Raw genomic sequence first — 24,996 nt, forward strand, 5'->3', positions numbered from 1 at the left:
GGCCAAGTTAAAATTATCAATGACAGGTAATCAAGTGGTTGGCAGTTCACTCATCCTGGATTTTTTTACTTTAATCACGATATGCTTGCTGCTGTGTTTTCACATGTGGTGGCTGGGTTTCCCTGAAGGCTAAAGCCAATTTTATTCTGAGATGCTACCTGATAAAGCTGCCTACAGGGAGTGAATAACTGTGCTCTTTTCACACCTGATTGATAACTGAGAGCCAAGCCTTAGCCAATACAGGGAAAGGGCTCTGAATTAAGTCTGAACTTACTGAAGTGTGTAATTGTCCATCCTAGAGATTAAAGCAGTTGTCTCATCTACAAAACTCATTTCATTGGCAATTCAGAATTTTTTTCTCTTTCACAAAAAACATGTGCAAGCAGCTACTTTAACACTTCAAATACAAGACCTGGCACTCTGCTACTATTCCTTTCCATCATGCAATCTGTGGCAAGGACAAAGTATTCCTGTCGCACAGCCCCCTTCCTGGCGGACTAACTCGCATTGGCACACAAATGTGCGGGCACACGTAGCTCTAGGCACACATAGGTACGGGCACACCTATGTGCGTGAGCAAGCACGCTCACACCTACGCCCCGGGCGTTTAGTCTATTTATGCGTATCTCACTCCGAGTATCTTTTGATCTCTTATTCAAAAGGCTACTGCAATTAAGGGGTGAGCGCTCACAAGCGTGATACATGTATTACTTAAGTTAATCATTCCCTACTCCCCGGCTCCGAAGAATGAGCAGTGCCGGGTAACAACTTCTCCACGCTGTGCCTGGCACAGAGCCCTCTACCAACACTTGGCATTTCGGATCGGTAAGACGCGTTCAGGTGAGCTGTGCGTGAGACACAGCGACCCGTTACAACAGCTGCGAACAGCCGCTGGTGAGCCGGGAGGAGCGGTCCGCGGCAGCAGCTGCAGCTCACTGCCTGCTGTCGGCCCCGAAACGGCGCCGGCGACTCCCGAAGGGCGGCTGGGTGTCAGGCAGCCCGGTGCGGAGCGGCCTGCCGGCGTCCCTCTCCACGCGCCCTCTCTCAGCACCGCGGCCCCACAGGGCCCCTGCAGGCGGGAAACGGGCCCCGGGGACAGCGGGGCGTCTCGTCTCTTACCAGCTGCTCCTTCAGGGCGGTGAGAGTGGACTCCAGCCGGTGCTCCTTGCTCTGGGCGGCCAGGGGCTGGTCTGCTCCGCCCGCCGGCCGTTGCGGCATGGCCAGGGCGGCCCGCACCAGCTCCCGCTGCTTCTCCCGCAGCACCTGGAGCTCCTGGAGACCAGCCAGGGCCGCCTGCAGCCTCTCACCCACTCGGCCGCGATCCCAGCCGCCCGGCCGCGGGGTGCCCAGCAACATCGTCAAAGCTGGGCCGCGACACTGGCCATGGCAATGGGGCAGCGGGGGGGCGGCGGGGCTGCTCCCGCCCTGGGCCGTGCCTGTGTCAAAGGCTGCCAGCCCCCCTCTGCTGCTGGCACCGGAGTGAAGCAGGGCTGCAGCAGCTCCTGCAGTTTTGGAGAAGAGGTGGGGACGGGGGCGGGAGAGGGAGGGAAGGCAAGAGCGCTGCGGCTCCGGCTGAGGGCTGCGCTGGGGCCACCTCTCGGGGTGGATACGCGCGGAGCAGAGCCAGTGCCCGCGCGGGGGCGGCCCCTGCCCGCCCCGAGGGCAACACTCGCTCGCACCCCGCCCCGGAGGCGAAGCGGGTGCTTGCCGGCTGCCCGCCCGCTGCCGGCGTGGATTGCGGCCGACGAGGCAGCCCGCTGTGTCGGGTCTAGGGTGCCCGTTCCGGCCGCGAATGAGCCGAGGGGATGCTGCGAACACAGGACCTATCTCCGTCGTCGTGCTGCAGGCGCATGCAAAATGAAATGTTGCGGGGATATAGTGCGCTGAGCTCTCGCAGATGTAACGTTCCCCTCACAAAACCGTGGCGCTTCTAACTCCATCTTTTCCTCGCTTTGTTGGTGTTCCTGACAGGCACAGACCTGGCAGTCCTCCTCTTTCTCTCCGTAACCAACCTAACTGGGATCTAATCACAGAAGTGTGCTTTCTGGCACTGAATTGTCGATTGTCACTTTGGAAGCAAGGTAGACACCTGCTTTGTGAGGTCGACGTGTGGCTCAGTCTACCCAGTAATAATTTGAATGGCTCAGAATTTACTATAAATGGGACACAACTGTAACGGAGATCGAAGGCTATGGTCTAACCAAAACTGGCTACCAAGGAATGTCTGTTTAAAGGTACCAAGGCAGGAAGCTGCAGCTCTTTATGAAGGAGTTGTTTAGCAGGTAACAAAGCCAGTGTATGTAGTCTGGGGTGATTCAGAGGGAGAGAAGATGCCCTGATACCAAGGGTCTAGTGAACACATGCTACAAGAGAACAGTATTCTGGTGTCTACACTGAAAATAGGAGGCACTTGGATCTGCCAGATCTCTCAGATCTCTGTGTTCCACACTCAAAAGAGACTGAAATAGTTTCAGGAAGGGTGTATTGTTCTCCATGAACCAGAGTTACACACACACAACCCATCTATTCATGGTAATCTTCTGTTCACCCCATGATAGATCTTTAAATGTTAGTGTACTTTGATTTGAATTCCACTACATTTTGTGCTGCTATACATGAGTTGGGTTATTTGGAACAAGCTGCTCTGTCATTTGTTCTTTGAGTACCATCTTTAAACAGCATGTATGGGTTACTGTATCTGCCACTGAGATTGCAGCCAGTCTAGCTTCCCCTGTAGTAGTCCCTGGCTGCAGGAATGTCAGAAGCACTCAGTAATTTTGAGTCTAGCTTCTCCTGGGAGGGGAGCAAATCATTCATGTGTTTGTTCGCTGAGTCCTGTGCAACACCTTGTTTGATAGTCCCAGTAGAAGCAAGCCTTGCTTTCAGCATGTCACTTTCAACATTCATCACATAGCTTGGAGATTTGAGAACAATATTTACTCTGCAAAGTTGAACTGTCAGAGGGGTCTGGAGAAGTCCTACTCTCCAGCCACAGATGAAATTGTAAGAACAGCAATGACTGATGATCACTGCATTAGAGTGCTTAAAGTATGTGTGAGGTATGACATGTTTGACATAGTTTAAAGCATAGTTTGGTGTTTGTGTGTGTTTGTTTCTTTAATGAATGTCTCTGCTCTTTACCCTTCCCCATTCATCTCACTGAACTTCTATGTGCAGAGCAATGTCTCAGTGCCAGGATGACTGAACTCTTCATCTACAAGACGGAAAGAAAAACTGAGTTCAAACTGAGATGCTCTTGAAGGCGCTGACAAAAACCAGCATGAAATGCTGTCACCTGTCGGATGGAGGGTGGCAAAGAACCATTAGTGTGTGGCATGTGTCAAGAATCTTGCAAAATGCCATTGCAGGTATAAGGAGCTGAAGCATTTTTGTAAATCACTTGGCTTGGCACTTGTTAAAAGTGCCTTATTTTGTTCACGGTTCCTTATTTTATATACGGTTCCTTTTATACACAGTTCCTTATTTTATTCAAACCATGTTCTAACATGACCAAATACGAGTCACCAACACAAACACTGGTTAGTATATACTTGCTAGGAGAATTAGGTAGTATAAGGTTACATATTTTTCTTTCTTTTGCTTCTGCCTTTACAAAGAACTGTTATCCCTTGCACTTTGTTCTTTCATCTTTTTTTATCACACATTAAATCCCAAATGGACTATATCGCAGCAGCATAGTTATTCTAATTAGTTTTCTGATTATCTTCTCTGTTTTAGTGATTACTTTTTCTCCTCAGAACACTTGTCATGTCACAATCTTTTCAGAAAAAGTACCTTGTGTTATCTTATTTCTGGGGAAGAGAGTAAAAGGTGTGAATCGCCTCCAAATTTAAAACTATGTGATTATGTAGAAGAATGGTAGCAGTAAAGGTGAAAGCTTCATGGTAGGGGCTTATAAAAATTCTGTTATTCTTAATGACTGATAGAGAAGAATGACTTAGATAAAAAGGAGCAATCTGGAGGTAACACCCCATTTTCCTGCATGCTTTAGCATACTGAATCCAAATGCTGAAATATATCTTGCAGTTTTCAGGAGCCAAAAAGTTTGGCTTTTCACATATGTTACTTTAATTCTAGTAATTTCAAATAAATTGTTCTTGCTTTATAAAATAATTGGAGTAAGATTTCTATTTTTCACCTATGGATTCTGAGGTAAATGAAATTTTATGAAAAAGCTGTAGTAAAGGAATTACATGATTGCAAAATCAGACATCAAAAAAGTGTGAAATAAAACAGTTTGTCTCCATAACCTTATTTTAGGTCCTGATTTGTGTGATGTGATTGCACAGTGATGTTGTACAGGTCTGTTCCTCAATAAATGTATAGAAGGAATGATGGGTAATCAGTGGGCAACTACTCAATATCCTGTATCCTCATGCTCCATCCCTTGCCTTTTTTACAGATTGCAGATCATTTAAGCTGTGCACTGCTGATGGAATTTCCTTTTGCTTTCAAAAAATGTACATAGCATTCTAGCTTTTAAGTGACTTATGTTTGGAATGAATAATGTCTTTACATCATCCAAAAAGGTATAAAGTTGGTTTTGTTTTCTAGAGGGGGTACCTGAGGCACTGTTTTAGTTCAGAGGTGTTCACTAATTTTAGGTGCCCATTGGAGATGCTTTTGGCCTGATTTTTCAGTGTACTTACTATTCTACATTTAATATATACCTTTTTTATTGTTCCAAGCAGAGTTCCTTTTGACTTCAGTTACAGTTCTACGTGCTCAACACTTTGGTAAATTGAATATTGGGCATTTTAACTTGAATCCCTACAAAAATGAGGAACACAATTAGTGCTCCTCATGTAGAGCCAGCTTGGGTGTGCCTGCACCTGTGGTAGAGACATGCCCTAGGAGATTCATAATCTACCAGAAAGGAGGCAGGTGTTATTTACCCTGTTTGGCAGATGGAGATGTACAAAGAGGTTAACCCTTTTATGCAGGATTGAACAGGAAATCTGTGGTAGGACTTGAAAGTGAGGGCCAAATCATTCTTGTGACCACAGGAATTACTCCCTGTTTCATGGATGCATAGTAGCCAGATTCTGTGGGAGTAATGCTAAGGGCAGGATGATTTGTATTGACCTCCAGATGTGTTTAAAAAAAAGTAGTTGAATATTTGCTTTGGATGAAGTCCAGAGTACACAAAATGCTTTGGTATACCAGACAACTTCAAGAGTAAATTGCAGTTTGCTTAGGTATTGTGAAGAATAATTCAGAGGGTTTTTCTGTAAATTAACGTGGAGGGATATAAAATCTCCCCATACAGGCTGAAGCCTGTGTGTATTTTGTTTGTGTCTTTAGCCTGTCCTGACATTGGTACGTGTAGCGATAGTTGAGGAAAAATCTCTTTAGGACTATCTTGATATGACAGAAACTCAGTGCATGCACCAGCATCCTCAATTTGCCATCCAGCGTCTCCGTCCTCTGTGTTGTCCAGTTGTTCCTGGAAGCTCCACAAACCTCTTAATATCAGTCCCACTGAGGCTGTCTCGGAGATGTACCACCTAAGGGAATCTTGTGAGCTGATGACATCTGGCAGATGTTTAGAAACTTAGTTGAAGGATACACAGCAGTCACACGTGGACTAAGCCAAGCCTAACACAAACCATTATCCTACTCAAGGCGAGGTGCAGTACCTCTCTTGTTTGTGGTATAGGCAAGCAGATGTGTACTGAACATATCCTTTCATGTGAAAGAACTGAGGTACTGCTTAGTGGTACAGAATTCTGCTGTCACGTGAGATGGAACTTTCTGCTATGTTTTGGGAATGTGAAGTTCAGCCTTTAAGAATATCCTGAAAGGGGATGAAACCCTTGTGTTACCCACACTGGGTGGTGTTAGTTCTGTGCTATCACCGTATACCAACACATGTATAGTATTTGTGTCCCTTCATGAGGTGACTGTAAGTCAGCATCATCCAAGCATTTTGTCTGATTAGCAGAACAGCTGCCTTTGATAATGTTTTTCTTAAGGGCAGATGTCTCAAGGATTAATTTTTTAATTACCAAAAACCAAAATCATCGGTGGGAAGGCCTCTTTTTAGAGTTCAGAGAGTTTGATCTGAATTGAAAAATAAGACTTTTTTGAACTATCATTATATGGTAATGGATAAGGAAAAGGAAGTGAGAGTAAGTTGATGACTTCTGGAAGTCTTTAGAAAGAGGAATATTCTAAACCCACAAGCGAAATCCTGCCCTCAGCTACTAGGGATTAGGAGATGTCCATCTGTTTTTGTGATTATGTCTGTTTATTTTTCACAGGGTTGCAGATTGATTCTCTTGTGACACTCCCAGCTCAATGGTGAGGGCTGCAGGGAAGTGGGGAAGGAGGAGACTTTGCTGAGGACTGTTACAAGATTAGCCTGAAAGTGCTCATTCTTGTGTCTTTGCAGTTTATGCAAATTTATGCAGTTTATGAAAGTTTTTGTGGGTAACAGCCTATATTTTGGGCCATGTCAAAATGTGTACATATGTGGATAGATAGGTGAACTGAGGGGACATATGAGCAATCTTTGCACAGGACTTTGCACAGCACTCAAGAGAATGGAGAAGGTGGTGGGGACCAGAAATCAAAGTGGCAGAAGGAGTGATGCACAGTAACCAGGATGAGTCTGGGGACTGAAGACTGAGAGTTAAGGCAGAAAATAGAGTTAAGTGCATCAGTATTCAGAAAGAATGGGAGATGTGGGAATCCAATACAGAATAGGAAAAAAAGTTACGGTACACTTTGGTGTGGCTTCAGTGCTTCTTGCCAAGGATCTTGAAAGCATTGTCATCATAAAGTAACAGGGAAGAAATAAGATACAAAGAAATAATTTGAACTGAAGAGGTCTGAGTTTACAAAAGGTCATAAACAGAGGTAACTGGGGATACGTGGTGAGTATGATTGGTCTGGGGCCAGTGCTCAGAGAGTTGCTTCATCTCCATGCATTCATGGACAAAAAGTTGGTGTAAGACTCTTTGGCAACAAAGGAGACTTTTAATTTGCCTTCTCTAAGAATGAGATGCTAAATATGGATGCTGGGTGCTTCTGCTATAGGGTGGACAGACTTAAAAGGAAGAGCTGGGCCAAAAGGCTGTTATACTGAGATATCGATAAAACAGTTTCTGAACAGAGGCTATCAGTAACTTGTTGCCAAGAGGGTCAGTAGTCCTTCTCCATCGCTTCAGATCCTCACCTCTTTTCTGATGGGAGAAGCCAGTATGGTTGCTTGAGGTGGGGCACAGGCAAAGAGGAAATGGAAGCACGGTTATTCTGTTGCTCCTCTGGGCTAGGCCTGTTTTGTCCATTCCGGCAATAGCCCTCCTCTGGTGTGGTTTGTAGCCTTGTACTGGATTGTGCTCACATGGTGCTGGAGAAGAGAAGGCCTCAGGGACACCTTATAGCAGCCTTCCAGTGTCTGAAGTGGGGCTAGAAGATAGTTGGAGAGGAACTTTTTACAAAGGCATGTAGCGATAGGGTAAGGGATAATAGCTTCAAATGGAAAGAAGCTAGATTTAGATTAGATATTAGAAAGAAATTTTTCACCATGAGGGTGGTGAGGGACTGGAACAGGTTGCCCAGAGAAGCTGTGGAGGCTCCAACCCTGGAAGTGTTCAGAGTCAGGTTGAATGGGGGCTTGAGGAACCTGGTCTAGTTGGAGATGGCCCTGACAATGGCTGGGGGGTGGAACTAGAGGATCTTTACGGTTCCATCCAAGCCAAACTGTTCTATGATTCTATAATTTTCCTTCTTCAGCTAAGCTCCTGCTGAGAACAGTTTGCAAGTCATTGCTTGCCTAAAATCCAGCACACAAAGCTAGGGCATATTCTGCCTTGTCCTATTACATCAGAAACCAAGGAGAATACCAATTATTTCTCCACATTGAATGATACCTTCTTTTACACCTATTGGTCTTACTCACTGGCATTCTGATGAAAGCTCAGAACTTGCTACTAGTCAGTCCTAAAATTAGTCCCTAATTCTTTCTTGCAGTCTCCTTCCTTTTCATGCTTCCTGCCACTATTTATAGCTCGTATTTTTTTTCTCAGCAGTACCTCTCTTTCTTCCTGTCCTCCTGATTTCTGCTGGCTCTGCAGCAATATTTTTCTGCCCTCATTATCATTCATAATGCTTTGCAAGTTCACATCACCTGGAGATTTCATTACAATATTGTTTAAAATCCTCTTCCTGATCATTAATGTTAAAGACAAATTCCATTAACATTGCAGTACAGCTCCAAACATTCATCAGTTAGATCCTTGCTCTTCTTTATTGTTTTCTCTTTACTTGAAAGGGAATGTCCCTTCAACAGCTTTTTAAAATAGGTGATCTTATTTGCATACCCAAGCTGCAACCTCTTCTGTTTGTATGCTGGATTATTCCAAGTGATTTGTGATCACTTGTTCCAGGGTCTGCTGTCATTCATACATGCACAGTTTGTTTTCACTTATGGGCTTTTCTGCTAATATGAAATATTTCTGGTCACACAGCTGTCTTTAAAAGTAATTGGTATCCCAGTCTCCACTGTTTTGTTCATTTAATAATTTATCATTTTTATTTCGCTCTAGTCCAAGGGATCCAAATTTTCTTTTTTCACTTTTCCATAATTAATAAGAAATGAATCCATCAAAGCCTTTAAAGTTATATCAGTCAGAGAATTGTTTTGTATTTCACGTCACATGCTTCACATCAGTCTTAAAACATGGATTTGTCTTTTCACCGTTCTTTGTGTGCGTGTGTGCATGTGTGTAACTTTCTACTATCTATTTTCAAAGTTCCATACTTCTCTGAAAAACAGAGCAAAACAAACCTATTGTGTGCAAGTTCTAAGCCTACTTCTTTGAAAAAGAAATGTATTTGCAATAGGAAAAGTTGCATACCAGTGTGCGGTTCCAGAGTAAAAAGTATTCCTCCTGCTCTACTTCATGGTTCCACCAATTAACTCTGAGGTCTTACAAAGAAAGGGCACTTCTTTTTTCTGGACAGTTGTAGCTTAAAGTTTAGTTAGTGCAAAACATTCTCAAATAGTTTTCCCAGTGAGAATAAAACACAATGCCAGGAAAAAAAAAAAAAAAGAAGAAAAAAAAATAGGGAGAAAAAAGGGTCTTTTCATGGCTTAGTTAAGGAATGGCAAAAGTTTTCATGGCATGTGGTTAGAAAGCCCCAAGGCACCTATTCAACAGCAAGATATGTAAACACTCACCTAACTTTAAATAGGTGAATGATCTCAATGAAGTCAAAACACTACTTCTATGTTTACAGTTAGGTACATGCTTTAATATCTTGCGAAACTGAAACCTGAGGATGCACTAATTGTAGTCTTGCCAAGTAGTTCTTCAAATTCTGGTCAGAGCATTTAAAACAAAACATCTTTTGTTTAAAATAGTTAGCTTAAGGATGTCCAGGAGGAACGTGGAAAGAAAGAGGAATTCCTCATGCGACTGGTGTTCTTATTATTTGTATTAGAGATCTGTGCTGGTAGTGGGGGTTGAATTGCAGTGTGGAGGATGGCACAGTAATGTCATGTTTATTGAATAACAGGCATGGAACACATTCAGATAATGCACCCTTAGTTAGCTGGATGCTTATAAGCCTGCTCCTTCTGGATTTTTTTTTCAACAAAATGCAGAAAAAAAGAGCAAACAAACTGCTGACTTGTGAGGACTGTGATTTTATTTGGCTTGCATTCTCTTTTCTGGGAAAGATAAAATAGGGCAGATCCAGTTTGCTCCAGTGATCTGAATGGTTAGTGGAAATATTTCTGAGTTTTGTGAGCTATTAAGATTTATATGATGGTGCATGAGAATCACACTGAGCACTGTGGTGACTGGGAAATATTTTCACTTAAATAATTCTTTTAGAAAGTGCAGATGTGTTTTCCCTGCAGAAGCACGTCAATGTCAGCAACCTCTCAGATGGGAGAAGAAGCCTTATCAAATTTCTTGTTTGCTTTTGACAATGTTAAATCCTTTTGCTAGGACAGAAGTGTAAAACCCCATATACCGAATCCCATGTTTCAACCATTGCTTTACCTCTGCATATAAGAAGGAGCAGACATATGCAAAACATGCCTTGGGGGTATTCTTCCTGCTGAGTCTACCCCCAAAGAATTAATCACAGAGCTTCAACTGTGACTCCATTTCCCAAAACTTATGTCTGTCTGAACCCCATAGCTAGGTCAGGGATAAAACCATATCAGAGATTGCTTCAGCATTATAAACAGACAAAATTTACTGCTATACAACATACCACTGGAGTATTGCTAAATACATCAGTGTAGCAATATTATGACACACTTCTCTCATCAACAGAGCCTTTGCTTCATTTTTTCATGTGTGGAAAGAGCAGTGACAATCTAAAATAGTGATATTTCTTTCTTTTTGACTTCTTTCCTATAAACTAGCTTTCCTTTCCAAGCTAAACTAGCTACTGAGTAAAATTTCATGCCTTTATGGAGAGTGACTTTATGGACAGGGGTTCTTTACTCTTAGGCGTATTGCAGACTAAAAGCTGTGCTGTATTTTCAGCGTGTTACACAATGCAAGCAAGCTTGCAAAACTTCAGCTGTGCATTGGTACCAACTGTTAGTGCTTTGCATGCTTTGCCATCTGCATGTAGGGTCTGCTGAATTCATCATCACCCTTGCATCAGGGTGGTGATCAGGGCCAGGTATGTCATTAGTGAACTGTGGAAAAACAAATGGAAAACTTAGAAGCAAGCTGAGACACTGACTATGTGCTCAGCAATGGGATGGGCTAAAGCACATATTGCACATTCCAGGATGGGGAAGATGGATGGTAGATATATAGCTGCTCTTTAATTCCTCTGTGACTGAGGCTGTGGAGTTTGTGCTTTTTTAACATTTCTGTTCACAATTTTTTTTGTATGTGTGAACAGGGTGTGAACAAACACACAAGTACACACATGTATTATCAGTGCCCCAACTTTGTGATGTCATCTCTCTACAACTTACTCTTCGTCAGATTTTTATTTATTGTCAGGTGCCTATGAAGATTCCTTGGTTGCATTCTGAATTGGATTTATTGTTAGACTGGTTTGATTGCAAAGTATGTTGCCTTGTGAACACCTGGGAGACACAGGGGACAGGAAATTGTAACGAGGGCTCCTTATAAAATACTGGGGTTTTTAAAATAAAGTGTTATATGTGAACATCAGCAACTTGTGCCTGAGTAATTCTTAATGATAATTTAATTGCAAAAAGACATATAACACAGTTAATTAGGCATGAGATAATTTAGTATTGTATAATATACATACTACTATATTCTGTACATACTACCATACATAACATCTCATCCTTCACCACAGGAGACCCACATGGCCTCATTCTCTACACGTCTTTCTAATATAAGCCTGTGAGCAAACAAGGCATCTCATGTCTTGTAGTCCTTTTTGCTACAGTGATACCAGGTACTCTTCCCACCTGTACCAAGCTATAAAATAAGCATCTTGAGTCTCACCTTATGCTGAGTGTTTATGCTCAGCCTCAGAGATGTTGTGGAGGATTTGCTTGAAAGGACAGGAGTAGAATAGCTTACAAAATTGACAGAGCGCTCTGTCAAGAGGGTGTTGGGTTGAAGCTACATCAAGCTACAACAAGCTACATCAAGCAGAGAAATTCCCCAGAGAGATCTAATTCCTGGAGAAGCACAAGTGACATTAGAGTGTATTTCAGTTGTGGTACTGCTAGAAAATCACATGATTATGACTCAGTACTCCTTACATATAAATTATCTATTAATGCCGTGGAGCCAGGTCTACTTTAATCTTACCTGAATCCATCTTGAAAAATGCCCAGGGAATTAAGCTTGTTCTGTGCTTGACCTGTAAAACAGTCTCCTGTGGTTGATAATAGGTTTTCTGGATGGCAGACATGCTTCTTTTGGGACTGGATGCAGCACAACTGAAGGAATGGCTAGTGCTCATATTCCACTGACTGAGATAATTTTGCTTTGGTGTTGTGGGCATGTGTTCTCTGAAGCATCAGTGCTAAAGAGCTGGCAAAAGAATTTCAGAGGAGCATTTACCCTTCATGTTGGGGCTTTTGTAATGATTATACAACACTGTAGACCATGATGCACAGGTACACAGTTAACTGCCAAATGTGTTGGTGTGAGAACCACAGAAGTATAGCACTGCCACAAAGTGTGACTTTGATGTCAGTGAGGTGCAGACATTTCCAGATCTCAGTCTAAGATTCCCCCTTTCACTACGTTAATTTAACTGGAAGCCTGGAGGAATGGTTTGAAGATGCAATGTCTATTTGAAAGTGTTTCCACAGCTAGATGCTTAAGAATGATTATAGAAAAACAAAACAAAATCCCAATCCCCTCCCAAACCCCAAATAAACAACAACAACAAAACCCCAAACAAAAAACCAACCAACAAACAAAAAGACCAACCCCCAAACAATCCCAACAAACAAGCCACCAAACCAAACCAAACCAAACAACAAAACCCAAAAAAACCCCAAACCCAAGCAATAAAACCTATCAGGTATCCTGAAACACATAGAGGAAATCAGAAATCACTTAAAGGGTTATCTGAACTTCCAAAATGTGTTCAGGTCATGTTTGGATTTGGTGGCTTTTCTTTATCCTATCCGCTTGTTTGCTCTTCATCTCTCAGATGTGACATTTTTCACTTGGGGGAAACTGTTGCTATTTCTGTTCTGACTGCCCATGGGAGCACTGTGCCGTTTTGGAGCGAGCTGCTGCATCAGTGCAGTATGTGTTGGAGATACTCCCTCAGGTTGTAGCAGGATTGTTTAAGTGTCATTTTGTTGGTATCCCTAAGCTGTGTTTTGCCTCTTCACTACTCTGGTAAAGCCATACTGTTTGCAGTTGTGGTGCTAGCTCATAGCCCCATGCCATGGCTTGCATGTCCCCTGAGAGCATTGTGCAAGCCTGCATGGGGGGCACCATAGTTCTGTAACATCCATGCCTTCTGCAGCAGCTTGAGTAAAGTATCATCAAGATACACTCTTTTACCCTTTTACTGAGCTGAAATTATCCATCAGGTCATTTCTGTTCTTGCTTCCCGGATTCTTCTTCCCTCCAGCACTGATAAATTTCTGTCTCCTCTGTAAATAAATAGTTCTTCAAAAGCTCTTTCTTAGCAGAGTAGATACATGGCAGAAATCCTTACATAGAATTTGATTTGCAAAGGTGGAGAAGTTAGTACCCAGACCCATGTTAGCAGCAAGGTAGATATTTTTTTGTGCTTTTCTTCTGACCTTAACTGAGGCATCAGTGCTTTTTAAAACCCTGCTAGATGTGCCAGAAGCCCTAAGATAAGCTCTCTCCTAAATCAGTGTGATTCAAGTTTTCTCCATTCTTTCTTCCAAAACAGAAGCAGCTGCTGTCCTCATTGCTACCATGAACATCAGCCATCTGTTATCAAGAGTCTGACACCTAAGCTAGCGGCTGCCCTGCTGAATGTTTTTAGTACCTGTAAAATAACACTATGCACCAGCTGCAGTAAAGATTAAGGACAAACACAGAAACACTTGGAAAAAAATAAAGAATCTTCACATGTGTGGACACCCAAATAAATATTTAATCTTCAGAGAACAGGGTGTTTTAAAATAGATGTTCAAATTTCCTTCTCTGCAAGCAAATTCTTGTGTTAAGTCCTGTAAAGCTCCTCCTAGAGAAAATTTGGAAGGCTAGATTTGTTCTGTGTGCAATTTCTGTTTACTAATCAGTGCATTCCATTGCAGATCCATGCTAGCTAGAGAAAAACAACTCTCCCAAAACATCAAATAAAGGTAGCAACAGGTAGAGTCCTCTGGAAGCAATATTGAAACAAATGGCCTTTTCTCCACCACATAAGGTGAAATGCAGAGGAGATGGCAGGCATTACTTTACTGTTCTATGACAGAGGTTTGGGATGAGGTTCTGAATGTACGCTGAATGATTGTGGGAAAATAAGGAGAGGAGGTGAGACTCAAGAGGGTGTAACAGAGAAAGAGATGCTCACTTTCATTTATAACAGTGCTGAAGAGAATTAAGGTGGGACAAAAAGACATGCTTTGCTGTCTTGCAGGCTGAAAAGACAACTGTCTCAGACAGACCCTTGGAGCCTTTGAAGACACCAGCTGAACCACACAGCAGGTTTTCTGGAGAAAAGTTGCAGTGCAACTTCAGCCATCCTTTTTCCAGCATGCAGAGCAGCAGTTTGCCCCTTGTAGTGACAAAGGTGATGGTGACAGTCAGAAGTTGTAAAGGATCATTTTCTGCTGGAAAATGGGCCTAAAGAACACTCCCTACCTCATGCTGTTATGGAGTCAATGTTTGCACATTGGACTTGGAACCCTTCAGTATTTTTTGCATCGTTCCTGCATCCCTGGTGTTTGTGTTCAGGCTTGTCAATTCATCTGTCTTAGGCATACTGGGAGCCCCCTAAAAACAGCACAGCCGTGTGCTGTGACCTCCAGGAACTTGTGCTCTGGGCACCCATCTGTGGAGAAGGATAGAAGTTGCTTCCCTGTGTAACTGATTTCTGGGCTAAGTTCTTCAATGAAGGCTGTATTTTGTACTATATGAGCTCTCAACTTGACAGTGTTATGCTGCTTCTTGTGTTTGATTCAAAGTGAATTTTACTTACATGACTGTCAGGGCTTATACCCACAACTCCTCTTATTTCGGCTGCACGTGTGTGCACAGTGTGGTTTCTCAGAGGTTATAATTCCTCTGCTACCATAAAGCAGAACCTTTAATAACCTCTGAGGTTTTACAATCCTTTCTTTCATTTCCTTCTAAATTAACCCAACTCTGTCTTGCTGTGACATACGACGTGCTCTGCCTAAAACAGTGTAAATGTGATTAGACGACAAGATACTTCAAAGATGCCCCACCTTCTGCTATTTGTGAGCTGCTTAGAATTAGTGGAACTATGTAGCAATAGACGAAAGTCTTATCCCAAGTAGGACTTTTCCCTTTGGCATAAATTCCAGAATGTACCCAAAACTCCACAGCTGTTATGTACAATACATTCAGAAAATCTGTGGACTTAAAAATTTGTCCTGTTTTGTTATGGCATCTCTGCTCCCTGCAGTTTATGCTTAAAATTCCATGATCACCATTATGATCATACTGCCATAAGAAGTCAATATGTGTTTCTTTCTTTCTTTCTTTCTTTCTTTCTTTCTTTCTTTCTTTCTTTCTTTCTTTCTTTCTTTGTTTCTTTCTTTCTTTCTTTCTTTCTTTCTTTCTTTCTTTCTTTCTTTCTTTCTTTCTTTCTTTCTTTCTTTCTTTCTTTCTTTCTTTCTTTCTTTCTTTCTTTCTTTCTTTCTTTCTTCCTTTCTTCCTTTCTTCCTTTCTTCCTTTCTTCCTTTCTTCCTTTCTTCCTTTCTTTCTTTTCCTTTCTTCCTTTCTCTCTTTCTCTCTTTCTTTCTCTCTTCCACCCCCCCCCCCCCTTTTTCCCCCCCCCCCTTTTTTTTTTTCTCCCTCCCAGAACTTCAGCATCAGCAGAATCCACCTGACAGACACGGGAGCACCTCACCTTTCTCACCTTTGCTAATGCTGTGTCTTAACCCAAGACCAAAGTTACTTTCTCCTGGGGGAGAACTGGGAACAACTCAATCAGGTAAAGACTACAAGCCAGCCGATCAACCAACAAACCAAAATACTAAAGAAAACAGAACCCATAAGAAACAATGCAGAAATAGAGTGGTTAGTCAGCCGGCCTCAGATTCAACCCACCAGACATCTCATTTGCTGAATTATGTGCTCTAAGTTCAGACATCATGCTCAACATTGCCCCTTGGCCCTCTCTGAGGCACCCCACAGCTGTGTTTTTTCACGGTGTCTCAGAGTGATTGAAAACTATGGATCTTAGAAATTATTCCTTTGTGAAATGAGAAGACAGGACTGAGGTTTTGCTGTATAGCACTTGACCTGCTTTCCGGTGTTTGATGTTGTGTCAGCACAGTCAGTAGCAGCGGAGGAATAGGGATGTAAGGTGAACGTGTACGTATTGGACGGCTAAAGTGCCGTCCTGAAAGAAGTATCTCCTGCTTTGAAACGAGTTATTATTTGCTGATGGGGAGATGCTACTGCACATTTTGTCTTCTTTGGAATAGTCCAGAGTGACATCTAGTGGTACAGTACCACACTGCACCACATCTGGGGAGAGCTGAGCGAACAAAAAGCCAGAGTTGCCAACCATTTATCGAGTGACAAGGGCAAGATAAATTCTGCCAAGGGTGAAAAGCCAAACAGATTGTATTAACATAAACTATAAACTGTTTGTAGCTACGTTTTTATATACATTACTTGAATTAAGCTGGAAAATTAAATAGTTTAAAGGTAAGAAGTTGCAGAGTTAAACTGCCTATAAAAATGTGAAATATTTCACATAATATGTTTGGTTAACGAAATATCGATGAGTTTAAACAATATGAAATGAGGAAGTCAGGAAAATATTCCAGAAAGGACTAAATCCCAGATATTCTATTTTGAGTTTGACATAATGTACATCTTCCACTTATAACGCTTTTATTAATTAAAAAAAAAAAAAAAGAGAGAGAGAGAGAGAGATTCTACAAAATTGTTTATCCAAAACAGCATATTCTAATAAAATATGCTTCATCAAATGTTTTCAACCATTGGTATGTCATGGAGTCCTTGTTTTAACCTGTGGAAATTGTAAATCAGAGGGTCTGTCCAATCTTACCAACATGGAAATACATTTATTTATGCTGTATGAACTTCTTTTAGGCACGACTAGGCAATTTTGTGCAATTAATTAATGTTGCAGAAAAAAATACTTCATGCATTGTGGTCAAGTGTAGGTGACCAACATTTAAAATATGCAATCCCAACAAAGGGATCACAGCAGAAAGAAAAGCTTTGGGATTATTTGAGCTAACTTTTAGGGAAATAGCAGTTTCCTTGTTTACCTTGAATAGCTTGAGTTTTATTTGCAGTAATGAGCATTGAATGATATTCTATTTAAAATAAGTTCAGAATTAGAATCATGGAATTGTTAGGGTTGGAAGTATCATCTAGTTCCAACCCCCATGTCATGGGCAGGGACACCTCACACTAGGTCAGGTTGCTCAGACCCACATCCAGCCTGGCCTTAAAAACCTCCAGGGATAAGCCAAATTAAAAGGAAAAATCTAACTGTGCTTAAAAAGCACTAGAGCACACTGAGTTTTAAGGTAACCTGGTATAATTCATTATAGCAAACCCACACCTTATAGCACTTAAGACGTGACTAACTAATGGTTGTGTCCTTAAGAAGACAGAGCAGCATCTACTGAACCCAGGGAGAAGGTGGCTTTGTTGAGTTTTGTGTTTCTTTAATCATGACCTGCTGGTAGAATGCTTCTCCTGTGATCCTTTAGACTTGCAAATTCATGATAAAGATCATTTATCATGGAAAGAGTTTTTTTCCTTTTAAAAAGAAATGGTTAAAAGGCATGTATATTGTTTTCAAATGATTATTTTATTTATGGGTTTTTACATAAAGAAGTTGAATTTCTATATTTTTTTTTTTTTTGCCTGGAAGTCTTTATAAGAGGAGCGAAATATTATCATGCTTGTGATAGCAGAGAAGCAGCACAAACAAACAAAAAACCCAAACCAAGCCAAAAATCCCTTTTCCACAACACTAAATGCAACTTATTGCTACAGGATGCTGTCGAGTGGAGACTGAAGTTCACATAGCTAGATTAGGAAAAATCATGAAGGGTGAGTCCACTGGTGGCTATTAAATGTAGTTGGAGTTCATCCATTACCTCAGGAATTCACAGATGCTGATTGCTGAAAATTGAGAGTATAAACAGGGGAAAGGACTCTCTGACTCTGCCACTACACCATTACGTATATTATGTCCCTTAGTGTCCAGGATTACTTATTGTCAGAAATGCATTTCAGCTAGCTGCACTTTTACTCTCTCCCCTATGGCTATTCAAATGGCTGATTTTTGTTACATGAAACTCCAGTAACAGCTTTCCCTTTATATATATATATTTTTTTTGCTTCCACCAGAATAAATGAACTGAACATAAGCTGGTTTTGTTTGTTTGCTTTTCCTTCCCCCCCCCCCCCCATTTTTCCCCAAGTATTAAGTATGTTAATTCAGACTGGATAAGTGTTTGCTTGCCTTAATGAAAGCATAAGTGGGCTGTAGTTTGAAAGGTAAAATAGACACTGTTATGGCAGTCTATGTCACCTTAAGCCGATATCCAGTATCTTAGATGATTATTAAGCTGGCAGGTCTGGAAATGTAATGTTTTTGGTAGCCTCAAGCTTCCTTTTGCTGCACATTTATTGTGCTGAGAAGGAGCTTTCAGCTGAACATCTCCAGCCCTCATGCAAAGAGCTTTTCTCTCACAAAGCATTTGGTATCCAGCTGGAGGTGACATTTGTAGACACTGGTTCTTTCTTCAGCTCTGAGGAAGGTGTTTAATTATATATTGTTTCACATCCAGGAAGTAGCCTGGGAATGCACAGACTCCTCTGTAGGCTGTCTTTGTGGAGAGACAAAGAATATTATCTTTTCATTGTGTTGGCTTCTCAAAGACCCCTTTCCATCTCAGAGGGAAAATGGTACATTATGTGGGGATAAAAGCCATTAGAAACAAGGCATACTTTTTTGAAGCTGGGGTAATTAAGTGCTGGAACATTTTAAAACCAAAGGGAGGTGACTTACATGTTTGAAAATAATTTGGAGAAATCCTTAACAGGCTGTGACCTGTTGCAGGTTGATCTGACTGTGACAATAGTATGAGGGGAAAAAAAAACAAAGGAAGAAAAAGAAAAAGAAAAAGAAAAAGAAAAAGAAAAAGAAAAAGAAAAAGAAAAAGAAAAAGAAAAAGAAAAAGAAAAAGAAAAAGAAAAAGAAAAAGAAAAAGAAAAAGAAAAAGAAAAAGAAAAAGAAAAAGAAAAAAAAGAAAAAGAAAAAGAAAAAGAAAAAGAAAAAGAAAAAGAAAAAGAAAAAGAAAAAGAAAAAGAAAAAGAAAAAGAAAAAGAAAAAAAAGAAAAAGAAAAAGAAAAAAAAAGAAAAAGAAAAAAGAAAAAGAAAAAGAAAAAGAAAAAGAAAAAGAAAAAGAAAAAGAAAAAGAAAAAGAAAAAGAAAAAGAAAAAGAGTATTGGGTTCTGAGTGACTATTGCCTTTCAGGAACAAGACTGCACAATTATAATCAACATTTCTACTATAACATCTAATCAGCTCTCTCTGCAATCTAAAATGTGGGAGTTGAATGACAAGATCTGTGGAAGACAGTAGATGGCGCAAAGACGCCAGACGACCTCCCATGTTTTCCTTCAGGTTAGAAATCAGACTCCAAAAGCACTTAGGGTGAGCATGGCAAGAGAAAATAGATCCTAATATGTGTGTATCAGTTTTATTGCTCAAATTCCGACAGGATCATATGTGGGAGGAAATGACAGAAATGCACTCTATATGGATGCCACATAATAGCAGCTTTAAAGTGAATTGTCTGCTATTGCTATCAGATAAAATACTTTGATTATGGTGTTTTACAAACATTACCCCTCCACACCTACACCTTTGTAGCTTTTTCCAGTGTTACCATTTTAAATTGTTGTGTCTTTCAAGGACACACTCTGCCTTGAGATAAAACAAAGCCTTCAGAACTTTCCAAAATAATCAATAAATTGCTATACAGTGCTTCCCCACACCCAGGTTATATGAGAGGGATATTTAACTCCTTTGTTTGTGAGCTTCCCTATGTCCTTATTCCAGGCTCTGTGCCTTAGATATCCTAGTTATTAAACTGTTTGAGGTGGGCTAGTCTCTTTCCATCTCTCTCCCCATTAAATGTTTCATTCTGGAGCTGAGTAACTTTCCCTAACAAAAATAAGTTATGAATGTTTTGGTGGAACAAGTGAATCCTTATAAAAAGTGAAAACCCAGCATTGCCTGGCACGACCTCCCTTGACAGCTTTCAGAGCAGTGTGAGTTTCCCCTGCTTTTGTGGGATGTGAGAGTCAGCACTCCAGCCCTTGGCTCTGTTGTCATGGATCTGTGAGTAAGCAGAAGTCACACAGGTCTGCTTATGGCTCAAGTACATTGACCTGTTGAGTTTTGCCAGTTATTATTTACCCTGGTATCTTGGTACCTCTCCACACCTATGTCAGTTTGAAGGATTCACAGGACCCCCCAAATGATCTTCCACCACTATTGTAGCTGGGAGAGGAAAACAGTTCAGATGAAGAGTAATAGAAATTTTCTGCAGTAGTTCAAAGTGCTCCACAAATTTATGTTAGCACTTTCTTCTTCATGCTTTTCCATAACTTATCATCCTCTACTCTGCAGGGTTTGCACCACTTCCTTATGCTACTGTTCTGAGGTAGGAGACTGTCAGTGAAGCACAGGGAAGTAGCAGTTGTACAATGTGAAGGGCTTTTCTAGGGTGCAGGAGGCAAGGTAGGAAAGGGCAGTAGTAAGTGGTGGAAATCGGTGACAAAACTGTACCTATATGTAAAGCTAGCTTGGTAAGACAAGAAGAAGAGAGAAGAAGTTTAGAAAGTTGCCTGCTTTACAAAGCCAAAAGTAGGCAGTGCCCAGAGGTGGTCAGAAGTGTTTTCAGACTAAGCACCTGCAGAGAGAGAGGAATGCAAAAAATGAAGCCAAGGCAGGGAGCAGATGTGTGTATAGCTGAAAAGAGATGGGAAAACAAGTTTTCTACAAAAGAAGGTGTGATCTTGGCAGTAAAAAGCAGTTACAGAAGGAAGAGTAGCCATAGTAGGGATGTTGCTTACACACTGGGTGCCTTTTAAATTGAGTGGCATATTAAAAAGAAAGGACCAAGGACAGGCCAGGCATTGTTTTGTCTCTGAATCAGGAACTCTCGCTGGGAGTGAGAAAACAATCTTCAAAAATCTTGAATATTCTGGGCTGCAGGCAGGCGTGAGAAGAAGAGGGGCTTGAAGAAGCAGGTGTCTGTCTGGCCAGTACATCCACAGAGTAGCTGGGCAACTGCTGGCAGTCATCAGAGATTTTTTAACAAAACTAATTTTATTTGAAAACCCACAACTCTTCCAATGGAAAACATTTCTAATAATGTGATGGCTTCTGGTAAAATTGAAGCTTTTTTCTTTTTTTTTAATTTTTTTCCTAGCCTACCTGGAAGCAAACTCAAGGTTCTGGAATTTATGGCTGTTAGCAGCCCTGCTATCCAGATGTTTCCAGAGCTTGTAGGCTTTTTCTTATCATATCCACAACATGCCATTGTTTCATTTCATCCTCGTTTACACTGAGTAATGTAAGTCTGTGGAAAGGCACTACAACTCCTGCTAACCCAAGCTGGTGCATCCACCTGATAGTATGATGCTGTGCAGGACAACAGACTGTGGCCAAAATCATTAGTACAGGATCATATCTGAGCTGATAAATGCACCCTTTGGTTCTTCTGCTTACACAGGTGGTCAGTGAGTCACTGACCCTGCTCCATGAAGTGGGATAGATGTTTTGCAACAGCAAAAATTTATCTAGGAATATAAATGGTAAAAAGACTAGGGAAGGTGTGGGCCCCCTCAGAAAGGAAACTGGTAACAAGTGACATGGAGAAGGCTGAGGTTCTCAATGACTTCTTTACCTCAGTCTTCACTGGCAAAGGCTCCAGCCACGCTTCTGGAGTCACAGAAGATAATGGCAGGGGATGGAAGAAGGAACTGCCCATTGTGAGTGAAGATCAGGTTTGTGACCTTCTGACCAACCTGAAAGTGTTCAGGTCCATGGGACCAAACAGGATACACCCACGGGTGCTGAGGGAACTGGCGGGTGAGGTCACTAAACTGCTCTCTATTATATTCCAAAAGTCATGGCAGTCCAAGGAAGTCCCCCCTAACTGGAAAAGGGGAAACATAACTCCCATTTTCAAAAAGGGAAAGAAGGAAGAACCAGGGAACTACAGGCCAGTCAGTCTCACCTCTGTGCCTGGTAAGATCATGGAGCAGATCCTCCTGGAGCCACTGCTGAGGCAGAAAAATAACAAAGAGGTGATTTGGTACAGTCAGCATTGCTTCACCAAGGGCAAATCCTGCCTGACAAACCTGGTGGCCTTCTATGACAAGGTCACAACATTAACAGAAGAGGGACAAGCAACTGACATAATTTACCAAAGCCTTCAACACTGTCCCACATGACATCCTGCCTGCCAAGCTGGTAAAGTCTGGGTTTGATGGATGGACCATTCAGTGGATAAAGAACTGGCTTGACAGCCACACCCAAAGAGTGGCTGTCAATGGCTCCATGTCCAAGTGGAGGCCAGTGACAAGTGGAGTCCCTCAGGGATCAGTGCTGGGACCAGTCTTGTTCAACATCTTTGTTGGTGACATGGACAGTGGCATTGAGTGCCACTCAGCAAGTGCCTCAGCAAGTTTGCTGATGACACCAAGCTGTGTGGTGCAGCAGACATGCTGGATGGAAGCAATTGCATCCAGAGGGACCTTGACAGGCTGGACAGGTGAGCCCATGACAACCTCATGAGGTTCAACAAGACTAAGTGCAAAGTCCTGCATCTGTGTCAGGGCAATCCCAAGCACCAATATAGGCTGGGCAGGGACTGGCTTGAGAACAGCCCTTGAGAAAAGGACTTGGGGGTGCTGGTGGATGAGAAGCTCACCAGTGTGCACTTGCAGCCTGGAAAGCCAATCACATCCTGGGTTGCATCAAGAGAAGCATAGCCAGCAGGTCGAAGGAGGTGATTCTCCCCTTCTACTCCACTCTGGTGAGACCCCACCTGGAGTACTGCATCCAGTTCTGGAACCCCTCTTACAAAAATGATCTGGACGTGCTGGAACATGTCCAGAGAAGTGCCACGAGGATAATAAAAGGACAGACTGAGAGAGTTGGGGTTGTTCAGTCTGGAGAAGAGAAGGCTCTGAGGAGACCTCATTGGGCCTTCCGGTATCTCAAGGGGTCCAACAAGAAAGCTGGGGAAAGACTTTTTAGGGTGTCAAGTAGTGATAGGACTAGGGGAAATGGAACAAAACTTGAAGTGGGTAGATTCAGACTGGATGTTAGGAAGAAGTTCTTCACCATGAGGGTGGTGAGACACTGGAACAGGTTACCCAGGGAGGTGGTGGAGGCCCCATCCCTGGAGGTTTTTAAGGCTGGGATGGATGTGGCTCTGAGCAACCTCATCTAGTGGGAGGTGTCCCTGCCCATGGCATGGGGGGTTAGAACTGGATGATCTTTGAGGTCCCTTCCAACCCTGAAAATTCTGTGATTTCCTGACAACTGTTTGCCCAGCCACATGTAAGCAGTACAAGCTGTGTCATTGGCAGCTCTCTTGATGCAGGGGTAAAAATTGTATGAATTTTTTGCAAGTCCACAGTTTATAAGTGTTGTTTTTACAAACATGCCAAACAATTTTTTTTACTTAATCACTGAGAAACAAATAACATATCACTACTCAGATTTAAACTGTCAGGAAATAAAAGAAACACTGGCCAACAAGAAGTTCAGTGACACGATGGACAAGGTTATAACTGGCCCTGATAATCTGTCTCCAGAGAAGCTAATGTTCTCCGTTCAGGGAATTTTGTACCCTGCTGTGATAAGCAGTCCAAAATTTTTAAAGCTTTTAAATCCTTTGATGTCAGGAATGATGATATTACCAGAATGTCTTAAATCTGGTGAATATATATTTTATCAGCTTCAAGTGAAAGTATTATGAAATGATTGGGAAATATTTTCAATGAAATGGAATGAAAAATGAAATTAAGTGAAATAAAATAGAATCTTTTTCTGCTGCTAAGTGAATGTTAATAAGTATGCACAATGATTTTTTTTCCATGTATATTTGGGTAATATAATTTCTTTAATTCATAATTAAATAATACAAGGAAGAAATAAGTTTATCTGCCAAATGTAGACTCAGATAAGGAATACAGAAACCTTTTCATGGTATTTCTTTCAGCAAAGAATTTTACTCTGAGTTGTATGCTTTTTTTTCCATTGGAATTGAATGATTTTGTTTTAAATACAACTTGCACATAGTTTTATGAGACAGTTAGAAGGAAATGTGAATAATTTGGCTGCTTGTAACCAACAGTTTGCTATATGCTATACTTAAAGACTGGGAAGAAGATGTACTTATGTGTACTTTGATTTCAAGGACATGCATCCTCAGATAATCAGCTATCTCTGCCTCTCAAACACTGGTACAAAAGTGCCTAATAAGGGAGGAGAGTAACTGAAGTGTGGTGGACTCTAGAAACAGGTCTCAGAAACTACACTTTGCTGACATAAAATTAGGAGTAGACAACCTCTGTGATCAGTTCATTTTGAAACAAGTTTTTAGTCTTAACATAGGAAACTGGGTAAAATTCCACATTCTGTATATGTGATCAGAACAGATACTTAATTGTTCCTTTTGGACTTAGGAAGAAATCTGTGTTTTGTATACTTGATGGAACTAGGTTTATTGCGGAAATGCTTTCTGCAGAAGATGGGAGGGGAAGAGGGAGCCTCCATACAAATAAATAGACTTTACAGGAACAAGGGTCAATAAAGTGCATCTTGCAGTGGAAAGCTTGGGAGGAAGTTGAGGGCAGGGTTATACTAAATGTAGTCAGGGAGATGGTTTTAATTGAGTGGCAGTTATCCCACTTATCTGCCTGTGCATATGGACCGATATGCTTCTAAATTTAGCATTGTGGACTTAAAGGCGCAGGGTTGTTTGCCCTGGGCTTCATTGCACCCTGTGATCTGTTACAAAGATGTATGCTCGAAGAATTTCCCAGCATTTCTCTCCTCAGTGACTGCTGCTGCTGTTTGAGAAAAAAAACAAGGATGAACCAGAACTTTTATTGCTCACTATATGAATATAATTCTTTATTATTGATTGTTGTTTTGTACATAATGGAGCTTTTTCAGTACTAATTATGAATCTGAGGATGTAATTCTCCTTATTGAAAGCAGTTGTTAGGACAAGTACACACAAGTGTAGAAAGTGGCAATTCATTTAAAAATGGCTATCTGACT

The 24,996-nt window shown here is 41.6% G+C and overlaps 1 protein-coding gene across 1 annotated transcript in view; it reads right to left on the reverse strand.

The window, feature by feature from the left end:
- DACT2 (dishevelled binding antagonist of beta catenin 2) overlaps window positions 1-24,996 on the reverse strand; it is a 39,274-nt gene that overhangs the window by 11,024 nt on the left and 3,254 nt on the right. The window contains 3 exon segments of the mRNA XM_054396709.1: window positions 1,120-1,478; window positions 1,481-1,601; window positions 1,603-1,840. Of these exon segments, the coding sequence (XP_054252684.1) occupies window positions 1,120-1,478; window positions 1,481-1,601; window positions 1,603-1,840 (718 nt within the window).

Source organism: Indicator indicator, chromosome 2 (assembly GCF_027791375.1).
Source record: "Indicator indicator isolate 239-I01 chromosome 2, UM_Iind_1.1, whole genome shotgun sequence".
Lineage (NCBI taxonomy): Eukaryota > Metazoa > Chordata > Aves > Piciformes > Indicatoridae > Indicator > Indicator indicator.